An 18,840-nucleotide genomic window follows, 5' to 3' on the forward strand; every position below is an offset into this window, starting at 1 on the left:
TTGTTAATTCCTGGATTGGTGCAGACAAATACTGACATTTAATTGCAATCTCTTGCCTTTCTTCCTTCCTGGAATCTGTTGCCCTCATAAGTGATCATGGTGAGTCTATCTTTATTCCTCCCCTCCGTACAGTTAAATCCTGCCCACCTGCCTTATGGGCCCCCAGTCCTAAGCTAATAAAACAAGCAATCTCTTCTGTATAAAGACTCGCCCATTTGTCTCAGTTACACTTAATCAAGAACCCCAGTCCTAAGCTAATAAAACAAGCTATCTCTTCTGTATAGACTCACCCATTTGTCTCAGTTACACTTAATCAAGAAGTCAAATACAGTATTTAAAAAATTTGCTGTACTAAGTCTCCTGGATTTTAAGTTAGTTTTAGCACTGGACAGAGGTACTGTATTTGGAAATAAGTCATGGATTCTATAGGAACTACCAAACGAGGTCTTCAGGTGACCTGTTACATCATTCAAGACATACATCTAATCTCAGACATTGGAACCAGGATAATCTAAGGAATTAATCTTTTTCTTCTATAATCTTCTGAAGGGAAATACCTCTGGATGTGTCAGCATATGATAACAAGAGATGGAGGAAAGTCAGGTGATTTGTGATGGTGATGATGATTGACTATCAATTCTAGAAAATACATTAGCATTGTAACTCAGCTGGCAGGAGCTTTCTAAGATTCAGACAGCAGTATGATGCAACTGGCATATGTCTAAGTACATTTATAACTGTCATTGAACCAGGCTTTATCTTTAATATGATAGTTCAACAAAGTATGGATTAACCACACTGTATAAGAAATTAAAGAATCAGAAACTCATTCTTATTGCATCCTTTAAATGAGAATTACCACTACAGTTTTGAGCCACACTAGCCTCCTCTTCAGGTCAGACTAAATACAAGCATTCTTGCGCGTACTTAAGAGGTGCCTGGTGTAACGTGGAAACTGTCGTGATTATTCTAGATTAAAGAATGCCTTAAGTATGGGTTTTTTACTTAATAACAAAAAATTCACCAGTTTATTACGTTGATAATACTATTACTTTTGAGATCAAGATGCTTAAATTGCAAATCAGGAGTGAAAGCTAATGTCTGACAACACTACAGTGGTAGCTTATGTCAACAAATGGGGGGAGGGGGAGGGGGGGCACGAGTGTCTCATCATCTTCACAACTTGAAAGTACAACTGCACCAGTGGGCAGTCTTTCAATCAGCAGTTCTCTCTGCCAGATACATCCCAGGCAAGAACGTGGTGGCAGACACGCTGAGTTGCCTGGGTCAAGTTCTGGGAACAGAGTGGTCATTGCATCAAGAAGTGGTGGAAAGGTTTTTTCATCTATGGGAAAGGCCATCAATAGACCTATTTGCAACAACACACAACAAAAAACTAGAGGTATTTTGTTCAGTCGTTACAGATCCTTGGGCCGTGGCTGAGAATGCCCTTCAACATACTTGGGACAATCTAGACGTCTACGCCTTTCCCCCCTTTTGCCTCATCCATCAAGTCATCAGCAGAGTGATGATTTCCCAGAACTACAGGATGACCATTGTAGCTCCCATGTGGCCTCACACAGAATAGTACCCTGATCTTCTGACCTTACTGACAGAAGCACCGAGAGAGGTTCCTCCTTAGCACAACCTTCTCTGTCAACTACACATTGAGAGATTTCAGAAATCAGTAGGGTCCCCATCTCTTCACAGTTGGAGACTATCCAGTATCTCTTGCGAGCGAGAGGCTTTTCTCGCAGAGCAGTGGCAGAAATGTCAGGCTACCTCAGATCTTCTATAGCCATGTACCAGGGAAAGTGGGGCAGCTACTATGATTGGGGTCATCAATGGGGTCTCTCTCCAGTTGGAACTACTATTCAACAAGCAGTATACTTCCTTATTTTCCTCTGTAAGGAGAAACTTCTTTCAGTTTCAGCAATCAAGGGATACAGGGCTGCCCTAAGTTTGGTTCTATGTCTGAAAGGCGTGAATCTATCTTCTTCGTGGGAGATTTCTATGCTTCTCGAGTTTTGAACAGTCCTGTTCCCTGAGAGATCTTAAACCTCCAAATTGGGACCTAACACTGGTACTTAGCAGTTTCACATGTAGTCCATATGAGCCCTTGAGAGTTCTTCAGAGAGGAATTTAACTCTCACAACGGTTTTCCTTTTAGTCTTAGCATCTTCCAAGAGAGTAAATAAACTACACGGACTATCTTTTGACATTAGATACACAAGGGGCTGGGCTTCAGTAGCCTTTGAATTTGTCCCAAAATTCATGGCTAACACTCAAAATCCCTCCATTCATGACGACAGATAACAGTCTTTCTCCATCCCTTCGCTTACAGATGTTGTTGGTAATGACCCCAAAGAGTTACTTTTATGTCCTGTTAGGGCACTGCGTAACTGCCTAAAAAGGACTCGGCACCTCAGACAGTGTTGTTGAAGACTTTTTTTTAGTACCGGACCAAGAAGGAAGTGTCCAAGAATAATGTCTCCTTTTGGCTTCAAGAACTAATTAAAAAGTAAAAAATGAGCCAAAGAAACGTCGAGTTTTCTGACAGACGTTACAGAATATAATCAAGGCCACCAAAAACAGTTCTATCTTTCGGTGGTCTCGATATAATGCTGTATGAGCTGCAGCCCATGAAACTTTAACCACGGCCCAGTGGTGATATCGCTGCCAGAAGTACAATTATGGCTAACTTTAACACTAAATAAAATAAAAACTACTGAGGCTAGAGGGCTGCAATTTGGTATATTTGATGGTTGGAGGGTGGATGTTCAACATAACAATTTGCAGCCCTCTAGCCTCTGTAGTTTTTAAGATCTGAGAGCAGACAGAAAAAGTGCGGATGGACAGACAAAGCTGGCACAATAGTTTTCTTTTACAGAAGACTAAAAAGCCTATTCTACTCCTTCAAATCCAGAAGCCAATTCAGCATGTGCAAGAGCACATGATGTCAGGGGTCTAGGCCCTTCCAACACATTCAAAAAGAACCCATTGGTTCAAAGGATCTTAAAGGCTAGTACATGGCTACACCAAACCACCTTCACATCCTTCCATCTATGGGACATTGCCCACAGGTCCTTGGACACTTTTTCCTTGCGTTCGGTGGTGGCTGCTCAGCAAGTTGTGTAGCTCATCCAGTGCCCCTAACAGGACAGTTTGTATCTTACCTAAGATGTTGGTTTTGAAAGTGAGAGTGAATGGTCTCTCTCTCTCTCTCTCTCTCTCTCTCTCTCTCTCTCTCTCTCTCTCTCTCTCTCTCCTCTGCTGGCAGGCAGTGGAGAGAAATTATCCATCATGCAATGGAACTGGTCAAGTACAGGTGAGTGTAGAGCTCCTTTCTATTAGTTTTACTTGATTGTTTATATAGGCAGTCCCCGGTTATTGGCGGGGTTCTGTTCCGACAGCGTGACGATAATAAAAAATTGCTGACAACCGAAAATCAGCGATAATAGCGCCGGTCCTCAGTTATCGGCGCCGATAACCGGGGATCAGCACGTACACAGTACAAACTGTTTTGGAAACAAGTCCCTTCCTCTCTCTTACAAGGGGAGAAAGGAAATGACAACAAACAAGGCTGGTGGCTAACGTAGTTTTGTTGTCTCCGACAGTTAAAGTTCTTTATTTCACTAAAAGACACAATGCACAATGTAACAGGAGTTCCACATTGTCTCTCAATCCAGATGTCTGGCTGGTGAGTAACCCTTTACTTTACAGTTTTCAGAGGCATATGACTCCTTCTTATGTCCCTCTTTGGCCAGGAAGTGAGCCCAGGTGAGGTGAACCTCCAATTGGTTCTGAGGCATTCTCTATCCTCCCTCCAAGAGTGTCTCCTTTATGTTAAGACCAAAGGTTTGTTCTGTATATAAACAAATGACAAATTTTAAATAAATTTGTATTCTTCATAACTAACAAACCTGTGTTCTTAACATATACTGCCCACCTCAAGCCAACCCCTCATATTTTACCTGAGTTAGAGAAAATTGACGCGATGCTTCCGAGATGGGGTATGAGAGGTTGGCGGCTCCTCCTTCTCACCGCCATCTTGGTCATCTCCCGATGCCACAAATTCCTTGTAACTTTTTTTTTTTTTTTTAACAGGACTCCAGTTGGTGCTAGAGAATTTTCCCCTCATGTTAAGACTGCAAGTTTGTTAGTTATGAAAAATACAAATTGATTTAAAATTTGTCATATTACAAGAGTAGGACATATCAGGGACAGCTTACTCAATTTTAAATTTAAAGAAACAGAATTAAGATCAGAATTCCCAACTGGAGGACCCACAGTACTGGTTATAAAACCATGGAAATTTGTGAAGATTACAACCATGTAAATACCAGACGTGCATGTCCATACTTATAATTTGCTTACAACCAGGTTCAGAAGTAAAGTCAAAAGTTCTTAGGCCAGGGCAGTCAGCAGAATATATTTAATGTAACTATCTTGAATAGAACATTATCATTATTTGGTTTTAGTAGTCTTGAAAGGGTCATAAAATGGTTGCAGAAAGGAAAAATTAGAATGCTTTGTATGTTGAAATCACTTTAGATACTAATTCACTCAAGGTTTGGCTTTCTTTGTTTATGAAATTACATGAGTATTTGAGATTTATTTCAATTTATTGAAAAGAAAAAATATATTTCATAGTGGCACTAGTTACATGATCAAACTCATAGAAATCTGGCATGGAAATAGTAGGCAATCCCTTACTTCCATTACTGAGCAACATAAGACATGACATTTTCTATATCGGGTATCTTTCCAGTACAGTCAAATGGTATGCTATGGGTTAGGTATATTGATGATATATTTTGTGCATAACCCATTAAAGACGATGAAAAGCTTTCTAAACATTATTAAACATCTATACAATTTACAATACAAACTTAGAGAAAAAATATTGTATTTTTTGATTCTTTAGTTTAAAAGGAGGGTGGAAATTTTAAATGTTCTGTGTTTAAATCGTTCACAAATATAGCTTCCTTAGAAGTTATTATTCTAATGACTGTCCTCATCATATTGTAATCTATGGTTTTAAGGGCACTGCAGGTCAGCTGCACTGTCCTTGAACCTGAGCTTAAGAAAATCTGAGATTTTGTGATAAATCTTAAATACCCATGTCAATTTATAGAAAAACATTGAAGTAGCATTTAAGGTGATTTTAATATAAAAAGCCTTATTTTACCAAACTGCAACTAGTTTATGACCATGCCCAAATTACTGAAACTATTTGATGTAAATGTTCTTTTCAAAAACAATACATTGAAGTATATATTACTTATCAATTTCCCTTATAAAAGACGAGTGGATGCATTTATGAGATCCTTTGCAGTCATGATATATGAGACAAAGTAGCAAGGCTCCCAAAAAGATGATCGATTAAGACAGCACAGACAATGATTGAACAGGAAATTTAGCCTGCAGTTTATTTCAACATAATGAATGCCATCACAGTATAAACTGAAATGAAGCAAGAGAGATCATGTACCATGAAGATATTTTAAAATGTAACATTACCAAATCATTTTTAATACAGTACAGGCAGTCCCCGGTTTACGACGGTTCTGGCTTACGACGTTACGAGGTTACGACGCTTTTCAAATATCATCAGAAATTATTTCCCGGTTTACGACGCATGTTCTGGGGTTACGACGCGTCGTACGCCGATCCGACGGAAGAAATATGGCCCCAAAACGGCAGAATAATCATAATTTGAAGTTTTTTTTTTTATGTAAAACTCAATAATAATGCAGTTTACATCGTTTTCAATGCACCCAGAGCATTAAAAGTAAGGTTTTCTTATGATTTTTGACGATTTTCGACGATTTTCCGGTTTACGACGATTTTCGGTTTACGACGCGGCATAAGAACGGAACCCCCATCATAAACCGGGGACTGCCTGTATACAGGAAAACAGTGTATACTTTAATTGATTAACAACAGCCCAAAATTTGCAAATTTGACAACCTCCTTTTAAACAGTATTATTAGACAATTAGTTTTTCAATAGCTCTACACTAGTTTTTATATACTGTATATGTATGGCTGTCACAGAGGTGACTTTGTACCTGCATATAAAATTACATTGGGAGTGACCACTATGATGTTTTTTCTGCAGAACCATTGTTATTAGGGAAAATGTTCAACATTAAGCCATTTCCCCTAATAAGGAATGCTCCAAAGAAAAGCAACACAATAGTCACTACCACTTCATTAGCTGCTTTATACATTTACACAGAAGTCTTATCAACAATGTGTTGAACACTGCTGAACACACACCACCATTACCTCTATTTTGCATGCATTCTCATGCTTCCTGGATGCTGAAGCCATTCCTTTCTAATACATCTTTCACACTATTCACCCTTTTTCAGTTCTTCGTCTCCTCTTTCCTCATCAAACATAAGAATTGTGCATTCTTTTCACCAGTAATCAACAATTCTCTCCTAATGACCAAAGCATCTCATAATAATCATATCCATTTTTTCACCTGCACTAACCTTTATAATCAGTTCTACTTATTTCCACAATTCTCATTCTATCAGTTCTTCTTACATTGCACATACTGCTCAAACAGTTCATCACAACAGCTGCAAACTTCTTTTATTTGCATTCAATGTCCATGTTCACTTCCACAAAGAGTTAACTCAACAATCCCTTTATACATTCCAACCTTGGCTTACACAGACAGTCTTCCCAATCTTTTGCAAACACCCCAGTACCTTTCTTGTTTCACTTGATCTGTGCAACTTACGTCCTCTTATCTGTTATATTTCCTACCAAATAATTACAGGAATCAGTATTTCCGTTCTTCCATCATCCATTCAACATTCATTGCTGCATAGTACTGGTTTCCATGGACCCTCATAACCTTTCTCTTAAATTTCACATCAGGCAAAAACTCTTCAATATCCTTAACCCTTTAACGCCAAAGCCCTATTTACAAAAACGTCTCCTGTATGCCGGAGGCGTTCGGTGAGTTAGCGCCGAAGCGGAAAAAAAGTTTTTTAAAAAAATCACAGCATGCTTAGTTTTTAAGATTAAGAGTTCATTTTTGGCTCATTTTTTTTTACATTGCCTGAAGTTTAGTATGCAACCATCAGAAATGAAAAAAAATATCATTATCATATATAAATATTGGAATATATGACAGCAAAAAAAAAAAAAAAAACTCGTATATAATTGTATACAAATCGCGCTGTAAGCAAAACGGTTAAAGCTAATGACTTAATTTTTTTTAGTTGTATTGTAAACTAAATTGCGATGATTTTGGTATATAACAAATTTTAAAACGATCAAAGCAACACAGAGAAAATATTATCACAAAATGATGCATGAATTGTAACGCACGGACGTAAAAGTTTTTTTTCAAAAATTCACCATAAATCGAAATATTGTGCTAGAGACTTCCCGTTTGTTGAAAAATGAAGCTAATTGATTGAATATTACTAGACTGTAAGTTTTTTAGCTTACAATTGCAGTTTTCAACCATTTCGGTCGAGTTAAAGTTGACCGAAAGTCGAATTTTTTCTATTTATCGTGATTTATATGAAAATATTTCAAAACTGATAAAAGCTACAACCATGAGTTATTTTTTGTTGTATTGTAAATGAAATTGCGCACATTTTCATATATAAAACTTTATGTATCAACTAATATAAAACGGTGCAAATATTACGACAACGAGACGAAAGAATTTCTGAGATGTTCGGCCGAGTTACCGTGCAGACGTAAGGAAAATGTTTTTTTAAAAAATTCACCATAAATCGAAATATTGTGCTAGAGACTTCCAATTTATTGCAAAATGAAGGTAAACGATTGAATATTACTAGAATGTAAGAGTTTTAGCTTACAATTGCATTTTTTTACCATTTCGGTCGAGTTAAAGTTGACTGAAGGTTGAAATTTTGGCAGTTATCGTGATTTATGTGAAAATATTTCAAAACTGATAAAAGCTACAACCATGAGCTAATTTCTGTTGTATTCTACATGAAATTGCACACATTTTCATATATAAAAGTTTATTTAACGACTAATGTAAAACAATGCAAACATTACGACAACATGACGAAAGAATTTCTGAGATGTTCGGCAGAGTTATCACATGAGACGTAAGGAAAAAATTTTTTTTCAGAAATTCACCATAAATCAAAATATTGTGCTAGAGACTTCCAGTTTGTTGCAAAATGAAGGTACATGATTGAATATTACTAGAATGTAAGAGTTTTAGCTTATAATTGCGTTTTTTACCATTTCGGTCGAGTTAAAGTTGACTGAAGCTTGAAATTTTGGCAGTTATCGTGATTTATATGAAAATATTTCAAAACTGATAAAAGCTACAACCATGAGTTATTTTCTGTTGTATTCTACATGAAATTGCGCACATTTCATATATAAAACTTATGTAACGACTAATATAAAACAGTGCAAACATTACGACAACGTGACGAAAGAATTTCTGGCGGACGTAAGGAAAAAGTTTTTCAAAAAATTCACCATAAATCGAAATATTGTGCTAGAGACTTCCAATTGGTTGCAAATGAAGGCAAATGATTGAATATTACTAGAATGTAAGAGTTTTAGCTTACAATTGCGTTTTTTGACCATTTCGGTCGAGTCAAAGTTGACCGAAGGTTGAAATTTTGGCAGTTTTCGTGATTTATATGAAAATATTTCAAAACTGATAAAAGCTACAACCATGAGTTATTTTCTGTTGTATTGTACATGAAATTGCGCACATTTTCATGTATAAAACTTTATGTAACGGCTAATATAGAACAGTGCAAAATTACGACAAAATGACGAAAGAATTTCTGAAATTTTCGGTCGAAAGGTTACCACGTGGGCGTAAGAAAAAGTTTTTTCAAAAATTCACCATAAATCGAAATATTGTGCTAGAGACTTCCAATTTGTTGCAAAATGAAGGTACATGATTGAATATTACTAGAATGTAAGAGTTTTAGCTTATAATTGCGTTTTTCGACCATTTCGGTCGAGTCAAAGTTGACCGAAGGTTGAAATTTTTTGTAGTCGACGTTTGCTACGTCCACTCGGCATTCAGCAGACAATTTTAGTCGACGTTTGCTACGTCCAACAGGCGTTTAAGGGTTAATTAGCACTGTATCATCTGGAAACTTAACCATTCCACACTCTATTCTTGAATCATTCCTTGTCCAATAAGTTTGTTCTTACATCTGTTGTCCTTTCTCTGACTTGAGTATCACTTCATCCAAAAAGATATCCTTTAGCATTGTATTATCTGTGTATCTATTTATAGCAATACATTTTAACAATATGGTAAAGTTTTTATTTTTTTGTAACTTCAGTTCATCATTTTCAACTTCTGATGCCTTTTTTTTTGCTTTTATGAACATACTAGAGTAAATTAAAAATATTCAGCTTCAGTGACAAAAATTGGTATCCTAGAATGGGAACTTAACTTCATGCAGACCAAAGTAAAAGTTTGCTGAAGGAATTTTCAACAACCTTTCAAAAGTTTTTGTATATTTTTTGTGTACTACTGGACAGTACTAGGTAACAACTGGTATGAATACTGATAATCTATATGCCACTAGAAAGCCAATTTGTAAATTTTTGGAATGTGTGAAACAGATATTTTACATATCTTCCATACTTTATTTTTTTGGTGAATATTTACTTTCCACCAATGCACTGAAATTTTTGTTTTCATTTAACTTCTACATCTTTTTCACTTTATTTTTGTAGTCTCAGTTTTCTGTACATACTGCAATACATGACACAGACTGTCAGTAACAAAAAGATCTTGCTAAATGCAAAACTGGTCTGTTGAACTGCAGTGCACAGTAATATTGCACACGCAAAAACCCTTGTATTATATGTCAGATTAAAAATGTACAAAAATAAAAAACTTCTTGAATTTGATTTAAAATTTTACTCTTGGCTACTTCATGATTTAGGTTTGTCATCTTTTCCCTAGGGCTCTTATCTCACCCACATGATTAGCCATGCTACTTCCCTAGGCCACCCTTCCACCCACTTGATTAGCCAAAAAGCAGCATTCACATTATTAAGGAGTATTACTGTATCACAGAATGTGGTACTGTATATACATTTATTGTTCTATGATTTAACCTACTTTTGACACATACTGTATAGCCCAAAAGTGCAAAAGTAGCAATGCTGGCAATCCTGTCAAAGTAAGCAAAGTCTGCAAAGATCCCACACCTAGTAAGAAAATTAATTTTAGCTCTAACTAGAAAAGAGAAAAAGACCAGCATTCAAGTGGTCAAGCTGTACCTAAAGGCAAGTCATCCATTCATTCTATGTTTGAAAGATGGGTAAAAAATTAGTGCTAGTTTTGCTAGTGCTCTCAAGTCAATTAGTTATGCCCAATTGTCATAAATGCTTAGGGAAGAGGGATGTGCCCCAGTGGATAGTAACAGGTTTCATCAGGAAAATCCGAATACTTACTTAAGCAAAGAATTCTGAGAACAAGTACAGCCTGGACATTCACTTCAAGTAAAGGATGTCTGCATAGACTCTGGAATCAGTTTTGAGACAAAATATAAAAAATAACCGGGAAGCTGCACCTGCTGTTGAAGAGGCTGTTCTCAGATTTCCATCTGATTTCAAGTTTAATGAGGAAAAATTATAACTCCCAGAAAAAATGTTTGAATTCTGATGAAACAGAATTGTTATGGAAAAAGACAACTGTACATTCATTTAGTAAGGAACCACCAATAACCAACACCCAGCCAGTATGTCAGTCTATACCATCCTTACACTGGTGACCCCGGACTGACTTGAAGGAGCCAATGGCAGATGTCCGACCCAAGATGACGACCCGCGCGCCAACAAACCCTTCGCCGCCTCCCCGCTTCCAGCCATTCCCTAGTGCTCAGTAGATGTCCGACCCTCTGAGATGACCCACCCCACCACAGAAACCCTTCAACCCGCTACTGTCCTCCTCGAATTCCTGGTGGCCGGTGCCGCCCTTCAGCCTCCTACCAGCACAAAGCCCAAACCCGTCGCGCCCATTCCAATTGTCAGCAAGACGATTTCCTCATCAGGGCCTTGCTTGTTGGGGGGAGTATTGTAAGAGACTGCATTTGGCGGTCTCTTAGCGGCACGTGTGTGTGCGTCATCCATCGGAGGAAACAAGTCAAAAGCAACAGCATCCCATTTTCTCTCTCTCTCTCTCTCTCTCCATTTTCTCTCTCTCTCTCTCTCTCTCTCTCTCTCTCTCTCTCTCTCTCTCTCAAGAAACGCAACTTCTACCATACAATATTTCCATCTGTTTCTCCCCAACCATTGTCTCGATTTATGTACAATCACCACTACTTGCATTGCTATGCAAGCATTCCAATCATGTACTCATAATGTTCCACCAAATCTTCTGTATCAAACTGTATGTATGTTTCTGTTTGTGAAGACGCCAAACGTCTCGCCATTTCACATATATTATGCTACTGCATTGTATTCATTAATCTGTCTCGAATCTCATACAATTGGCCATATGTGGAATTTCCTGGCCTTTCCATTGATATATGTTTTATCATTGTACGTTTATTATATCTCTCACAATCGTCATCTGTTTGTCTACCGACAAACACAGATGTCCGAAACATTACCTCTGTTTTGCCCTGTCTGTGTGTAGAAGCTACTTTGCGGCTTGTACCAGCCAATAACAACTTCAAAGATTCTGTACATTCATTCAATAAGGAACCACCAATAAACCAGACAACACCCAGCCAGTATGTCAGTCTATACCATCCTTACAACCTAAGCCACATCAAGACAGGAATTGAGGCGATACCTTGATAGTAACCAGCCAAGTAACACCAGTATCCAGAGAATCTGGACTAAGTTCAGATTGATGACACACCATTTATCAATTTCAGTACAAAAACCAGAGACAGCGAACCTAGAGCCGCATGCAAGTTTCACTGATAACCAAAGGCAGATTAGCCTACAGTTCTATGGCCAGGTAAACCATCTCTGATGACTTTAGCTGAAAAAGAACTGCTTTATGAACTTTATTCCAGATACTGCAACCAGTGCCACTCTGGGGAAAGAGCCATAATTAAGCCTCTCTATGACAGCGACCAAACTTCATCAACCAAGGTTGAAGTTGCCTCAGAAGTGCTTTGCTGACCACAACTAGAACCAGAAGAACACAGACTAGTACTGCTTTGTCATCCAAAGTCACTCTGGCAATCAGGCTTTGGATGCTATTGTGAAGGAACCACAAAAGGAATATTAGACCTTAGGATGCTTATTGATTACTGTACAGTCAGTTCTCACGTCTTCAGGAACTGCAGTGCGCGCAATGGTTGGAATCTGGGAGGGTTAAAAGGGGGCATTCTTACTCCCACCCTTCTTTTTCATGGTCTCAGTACGATTCCTCTTTGGAGGTAGATCAGAGGTGTTTAGATGTCTAACCAAGAATCCAAACTCATTTATGACTCAGAGACCCATGTTACAAGCAACAACAGAGACAATTAAAAATCGTGGAGTTTAACAAGCAAGAGTCCTGGCCTTATCAAACAGGAGTGCCATGGCTTATCCATTCAGCAAAATTATCTAATGTTTGGTCTGCTTAGTATTACTGAAAGGATTGTCTAGGGTTCCAAATGTTCTAAGCATTACTTTGCTAGAATTTATGACTAAAAGCAGTTGCTCTCCAAACTGGAAGAAATACAATGGGAAATAAGTATTTCTTAAAAAGACCTCTTGGTGTTTCTTCTGGTTAAGAGTAAACAAAGATGAAGACTTTGGTGACCTAGTCCACAATAATATCTTAATAGGCAAGTGATTCATCCCTGATCATTAGCTACCCTTGGCTGACAACACCCAAGTTACATAAGCAGCATTCCACACTCAGTATCTGTATACGAGTGTGGAATGCTGCTTATGCATGAATAAAGAATTGGTCTTGAGCCTGACATGCAACCTGTCATTTTAGCCTTTTCAGAAGGAGTCTCAGAAATACCCAGTACTTCACAGTGCAGTGATATTGTTGTTGAAGTCGTCAACCCGGTATCTACCACACACACCTGTCAGGATGTAGGCAGTGGTTTGGTCTACAGTACAAAATTCTAAAAAGGGGGCTTGAGACAAGCCGGGCTTGTCTCCTCTACTAATCCCCTTGTCTCCTATGTCCACATCAGCAAGAAGTTTTGTGCACTGGATTAGGATCAGTTTGTTATTTGAGGAGGTTATTAAGGAAGTCTCTTCAGTGTCTGGAGTTCTAAAGTTGCCCTTTCATTATCTCAAGGCTTTCGGAGGCTGGAAATCGATTAGACATCAGCGTAATGTACTTCCACAGGATTCACTGTCTCTGCATCCATCCAGCATTTTCAGCATTAGTTGAGTCCTTGCAGGTAGCGATGCATTACTTCGTTTCCTTGGAAAAGTTGATCCTTCCAACTCTGGCTGGCCATCTGTTGAAAGGCATCATCACTCTCTTAAGGAGTACCAAGTTCTGGTAACAGGCAAGATTGTTCAAATCCTTTACTGATGGTGCTAGAAGGAGAGCCTTTGATGAGGGTGTTCCACGTGGTTGTGTGAGGAGCAAGACAGCATATTGACTTATGGGTTTAAAAGACTTTTTGAAGACCTCCAAGAATTTATGACATCCATGGATGGGTAAAGCACTGGGGCCATGTCTGATAACATAATTATCATTGTTTACCTTAGAAACTAGGGAGTTTCCTGCTCTAGAATTGTCATGTTACCTGGCCATAAAAATTTTTTTCTGGGCAGAGGAGCACAAGCTGTGATTGCTGATGCCATCAGCATAAATATTCAGTTCCTCCTGCCAGTGTTTTCTCAAAATGTGGGTGTTTGCAAGACAATCTGGCAAGTCTATTTGACCTGTCAACAACACCTCAACAACAGGCTTCTAGTGTATTGCTCAACCCATCAGTTTGGGGCAATGATACAATGCCACAAGTGTGGGAAAACCTGGACATCTATGTCTTCCCTCTAGCAGATCCACCTGACATTTTGATTTTTTCCAACTCATGAATGACTCTTTGTTCTTCTTTGGTCAACACAGAAACAGCCTCACTTCTGAACTGTATGGAGTCCACGCACCTTCGTGCATGGTTATCCAGCATAAATTTACAGAAAGAGACATTGGAAGTTGCATCAGTTGCAACCACAAGCTTCTGTAGATCCTCAACAACTAACCTTTACCTGGGTAAGTAAGGAAAGTTTCTTGCTTGGTGCAACAAACAGCATATTCTTGCAGTCCACTGAATTTTTCTACTTAATATAAGTATTTGATTCCCATTAGACACGTGAGCTTGAGAAGGCATGCCAACTTCTCCACAACTTATGCTATTCCCATGCATGGTTCATCTCATATTTCATTAAAGAACACAAGACAGGACACACTGAAAATGTGTCACTATTATATATTAAGACAATCTACATTTGTGACTATAGTTATATGCACCACCTGCGGGATATGTAAGGTTTTCAGTCCTTTAATGTAAATACTACTCTGCTGTAAAACTTTCTTTTCCTTGAACATATCAGGGACACATGATTTACAGGTGAGATTTCTTTTCCTTGAACATATCAGGGACACATTATTTACAGGTGAGAAATGACGAGGTATGGCATTCAACCTAACTCTCCTTGTTTAAGTATAATTCACATGATATCCATTTCTGAGGTAATTCCTATTGAATAACTGGTAATGGTGGAAGTGGGAGAAAGAAAAGCTGAAGTACGACAGCTTAGTGGTAAGAACCGAAAAACGGATGGAAAATAAAATGAATAACATAGGCACATACGTGTCAAGGGATGGCAAATAAAATCCTTTAGCACTACCTAAAGTGTCAACTAAGCACTGCCCTCTATATAACAGTACATGGGAAGAGAATAACCCTGTCAGTGGACTTATACTGCAAAACTAACTACAGAACTTAGGGATAACCTCAAAAGGAGAGTAGACGCACCAAGACTAAATACCAGAGAAGAAGAATAAACACAGTGCAATCCAACACTAACATGGGAGAGAGAAAGCCAAGAAATTAAACAAAAACAAAAGGAAATGACTACCGTAAATCATCAAAATACAACATATCAATTACTGCCAAAAATCTCTCAAAGAATGAGAAAGTGATACAGTATTTCACCTGAAGCTGATCTTTATATGTATCTAACTAGTGAAATCACAAGTCCATACCAAAAGTAGTTCATGACTGAACACAAAAATCACTACTCAACCTGAAGAGTACATTTCTATACTATAACCTTTTCTTACCCCTAAAGAGTGTAGCCTCAGCATACATCACTTCTCGGGCTAAACAAAATCTATCTTAAACTGCCTTGGTACTTAATGTATCCAATAATGTCAAAGTCATTAAGGAAGACACTAACTCCTTAACACCCCAAACAACACACCTTCCAGGGTTAAAATTTTTATTAAATATAGAAAAATTTTTTAGTATCAACCCTCAATATTCTTAGCATTATATAAGGTACCTTAAAATTTTGGTACATTATTCAGTAACCATTAAAATAAACAATACCATCAGTACAAAAACAAGTGGTTTCTGAAAATAACATTAGTGGACAAAGCCATCAGAAATATTTTAATCACTAAAGCACCGGTTATCAATGAGAAAACTAAGTTGTTTCTTGACAGATCAATCAATCATAATCAGGGTTATTCAAAGGGTCAACACTGAATTATGACTATGACTGATGGGTTTTAAAGAAACAGTTTTGTTATAACAACTTCAATTGTTGTATGACTACTCCAGCAATTGCACTTAGCCTTAATTTGCGGTGAAGAATTATCCCTGGTCTGTAAAGCTATTATGGTTGGTAGGTTTTATGAAAAATTAGGTTTTTTTATACTCTTCACTTTTGTGACAACCCAAGATTAAATTGTTTAAAATGACAGGTTAAACAAATACCATTTTTGTATTTGTACAGAAGTAGATCAAGCAGGGGTACTTTCTTGTCATAAGAAAAGGACTACATGTACCAGTGCAAGTAAATGGTTTTGAAGTTTTGCTATCAGCTAAAATATTTCATAAAACAAATGGGTTTAGTTCATCAAGTAAAAATAAAGCATCCAGGTAGCACTTTTTACCAATACAGCTGCTGTTATCTATCTACAATACAAGCAATTTGCTGTGAAAGAACAGCCAGGCTGTTTCTTTGCAAGCTACCTAACTAATGTAAGCCTATAACTCCACTATCACAACATTAGTAAGCCTGTAACTCCACTATCACAACATTAAGTCGAAAATTTTCCCCTTTATGTCTGTTATAATGTACAGTACCTCAGTATACAGAGTGCCTTTATGGCGCTCAACAAATCATTCAACTCTATTCACCTTCATTCAGTTTTCAATCAGAACCTTTTATTATGTATCACATTCACTCTCCTTTGGATTTCACAGGAAGTGTTCATAACCACTAGGTAGAAATATTTAAATATTGTCATTTTATTACTGATGAAGTGTAACCTCAGCTATTGCAATTGTTTGTGTGCAGTATCTGAAGATGTACAGTTTATATTAACATGTAATTGTTTAAATGTAATTTTGTATGGTTAATTGCACATAAGCAGCTACATAATACTTACTGAATTTCTTTGCGAAGTAATTAACAAACAAACTTACAAGGTATTAAAGTGGAATACTTTTGCATGCACATGATTAAGGTATCATAATACATTTGATTTTACCTCTGGCGAAGGTACACTTTAAATACTGTACTTTACTTATATTCAATATGAAAAATGACTGTAAAGACCTTCAAGTTACTTCTATTTTGTCTCTAAAGGCTCCCCCTAAAGAATATGACCACAATGGGGTGCCCTTTTCCTAAAAATACACATGACCAAGCTAAACATTATTTACGGCACCAACCTGAGCAGCCCGAGAGCAAAAGAGCCAGGCAAAAAATCTTAAAAATATGAACCAAACATGATCCAAAAACTAGAGGAGGAGGAGCAAGAGAGCCAATCAACAAAAAGAGGTGACGAGGACGCTGACAAAGACACCAGAAATAAGTGTCAAAATGAAGTCCTTGTCACACTCTCCCTTCTATTCGTACCTTGCTTGTGGCAAACAGCAGTCCAACACCTTCCATGCAAACTTGTAAAAGGCCACCCTCTCCAGTCTTCATGTCCTGAACAGGAAATTCACCACCAAGCTCTACTCCAGGTAAAGCTCCCACCCCTCTGGCCGCTGCTCGCTCCATAGCCTCTTTAATGCAGTAATAGAGGTCTTTGCACTGGAAAGTAAACATCAAAATACAATATGTAGTACAAATCTGCAGGTATGTAAAAAACATAATACAAAATGCTTAAAAAAATGTAAGATTTTTTTTCAAATACACTGTTTAAAATTTGGAAGGAAAAAGGAAATTATGGATCTTATTTCTTCTTACAAATATTTCAGTACACAGAAAAATCATTCTAACTGCCAAACTGATTAGGAAATGATGGGTGAAAGAGTACATACATGTTAGTCAAAGTATAGCCTAAGTTAGATTGGGTGAGACAAGATAAACTTTTCATAGAGTATCCTATTCTAGAAGAAAAAGAAAAACTTGAAGAGTTGTTGTGAAAGTAAATCTGTGCCTAAGTGAGTTTGGAAAACGTGAAAGGGTGGAGTGTAGGTGACAGAGAAAAAGATAGCACAGTTAGTAGGTACAATAACAGTTTCTGGAATTACAGAGAAATATATTTTGTGCAAATGTCTTTGGAATGGGAGTTTTGAATGTTGGTAATAGTACTGTATATGGTTTCTAGTAAGAACATTTATAAGTTATATACATACTTGGGAAAAATACCATGGGGAGGAAGAGGTTAATAGATTATGTAAAGATTAGACAGGAGTGAAAGGTGATATATGCTCTGTAATGGGAAGAGGGGAAGAGGGTGAACTACTATAGGGTTATCTGATCATTATTTAATTAAAGAAAAATTAAATTAGAAATGACAAAAAGGGGTAAAAAGGTGGTTATAAATGTAATTAAGACAGATGTCTTCAATAAGAAGTTAGTGAGAACAGAATTTAAGACACTGAAATGGAACAGAACATAGAATATTCATGGAATCGGTTTTTCAGTCATTAAGATGTGTTTGTGGATACAGGAATGTAAGAAGAAGAGTTTAAAAATAAGTTGTGTAGTCAAAGAAATAAGATTGTTTAGGTTACAGTTGTATTCTAGTATTCTGAAGATTTGTTGTAAGTGGAAATGAGAGATGAAAAGCTGAGTTCAATGATACAAGAGTGGAAGAGGTTTGTGTGTATTTCATGATGTTTGTGGAAGTAACTCATGAGGATTTAAGGAGGGCAATTTAGATATTGGTGTTAAAAGTGAGTCTGTGGCTGACCTAGGTGTGTACAGTAGGTCTGGATAAGGGACAAGTTCTTTGTATGATGGTACAAGGCAACAAAGAATTATAGAAGCTTAGCACTACTTAGTATATCAGGAAAAGTATACAGTATTATAGGATTTTGACTGAAAAGATAAGATACATACATGACAGAAAGACTGATAGTGAAAGCACAGTGTGAGTTAAACAAGAATAGGATATGTAGATCAAATTTTTAATATGAAAGAGTTATGTGAAAATTTTGAAAGTGAAAAACCTGTCAGTGACATAAATGAACATAGAAAAAGCTTGCAATAGACTGGGCAGAGTTTCAGCATGACTTATTCTGAGAATGTATGGTGTGGAGTATAATTTGTTACTAGCAAATATAATGTTTTAATGATGCAGTGAAGCTTGCATTATAATATGTCGACAGGAGTTTGACTAGTTGAGTGTAAGAGTGAATCTGTGACAAGGGTCATGAAGGAAGTGTGGAAC

General features: G+C 37.3%; 1 protein-coding gene and 1 long non-coding RNA gene across 27 annotated transcripts in view; one reads left to right on the forward strand and one right to left on the reverse strand.

Moving 5' to 3' along the window:
* LOC136838508 (uncharacterized) overlaps positions 1-18,840 on the forward strand; it is a 67,285-nt gene that overhangs the window by 43,264 nt on the left and 5,181 nt on the right. The window lies entirely within an intron of this gene.
* The window catches only part of Rab3-GEF (Rab3 GDP-GTP exchange factor), a 265,506-nt gene that overhangs the window by 30,938 nt on the left and 215,728 nt on the right, over positions 1-18,840 (reverse strand). For all 26 annotated transcript variants that reach the window (XM_067103545.1, XM_067103541.1, XM_067103536.1 and 23 more), the window contains one exon: positions 17,073-17,252. In XM_067103545.1, coding sequence (XP_066959646.1) covers positions 17,073-17,252 — 180 coding nt within the window. The remainder of the gene's footprint in view (positions 1-17,072; positions 17,253-18,840) is intronic.

This window comes from Macrobrachium rosenbergii, chromosome 5, assembly GCF_040412425.1.
Source record: "Macrobrachium rosenbergii isolate ZJJX-2024 chromosome 5, ASM4041242v1, whole genome shotgun sequence".
Lineage (NCBI taxonomy): Eukaryota > Metazoa > Arthropoda > Malacostraca > Decapoda > Palaemonidae > Macrobrachium > Macrobrachium rosenbergii.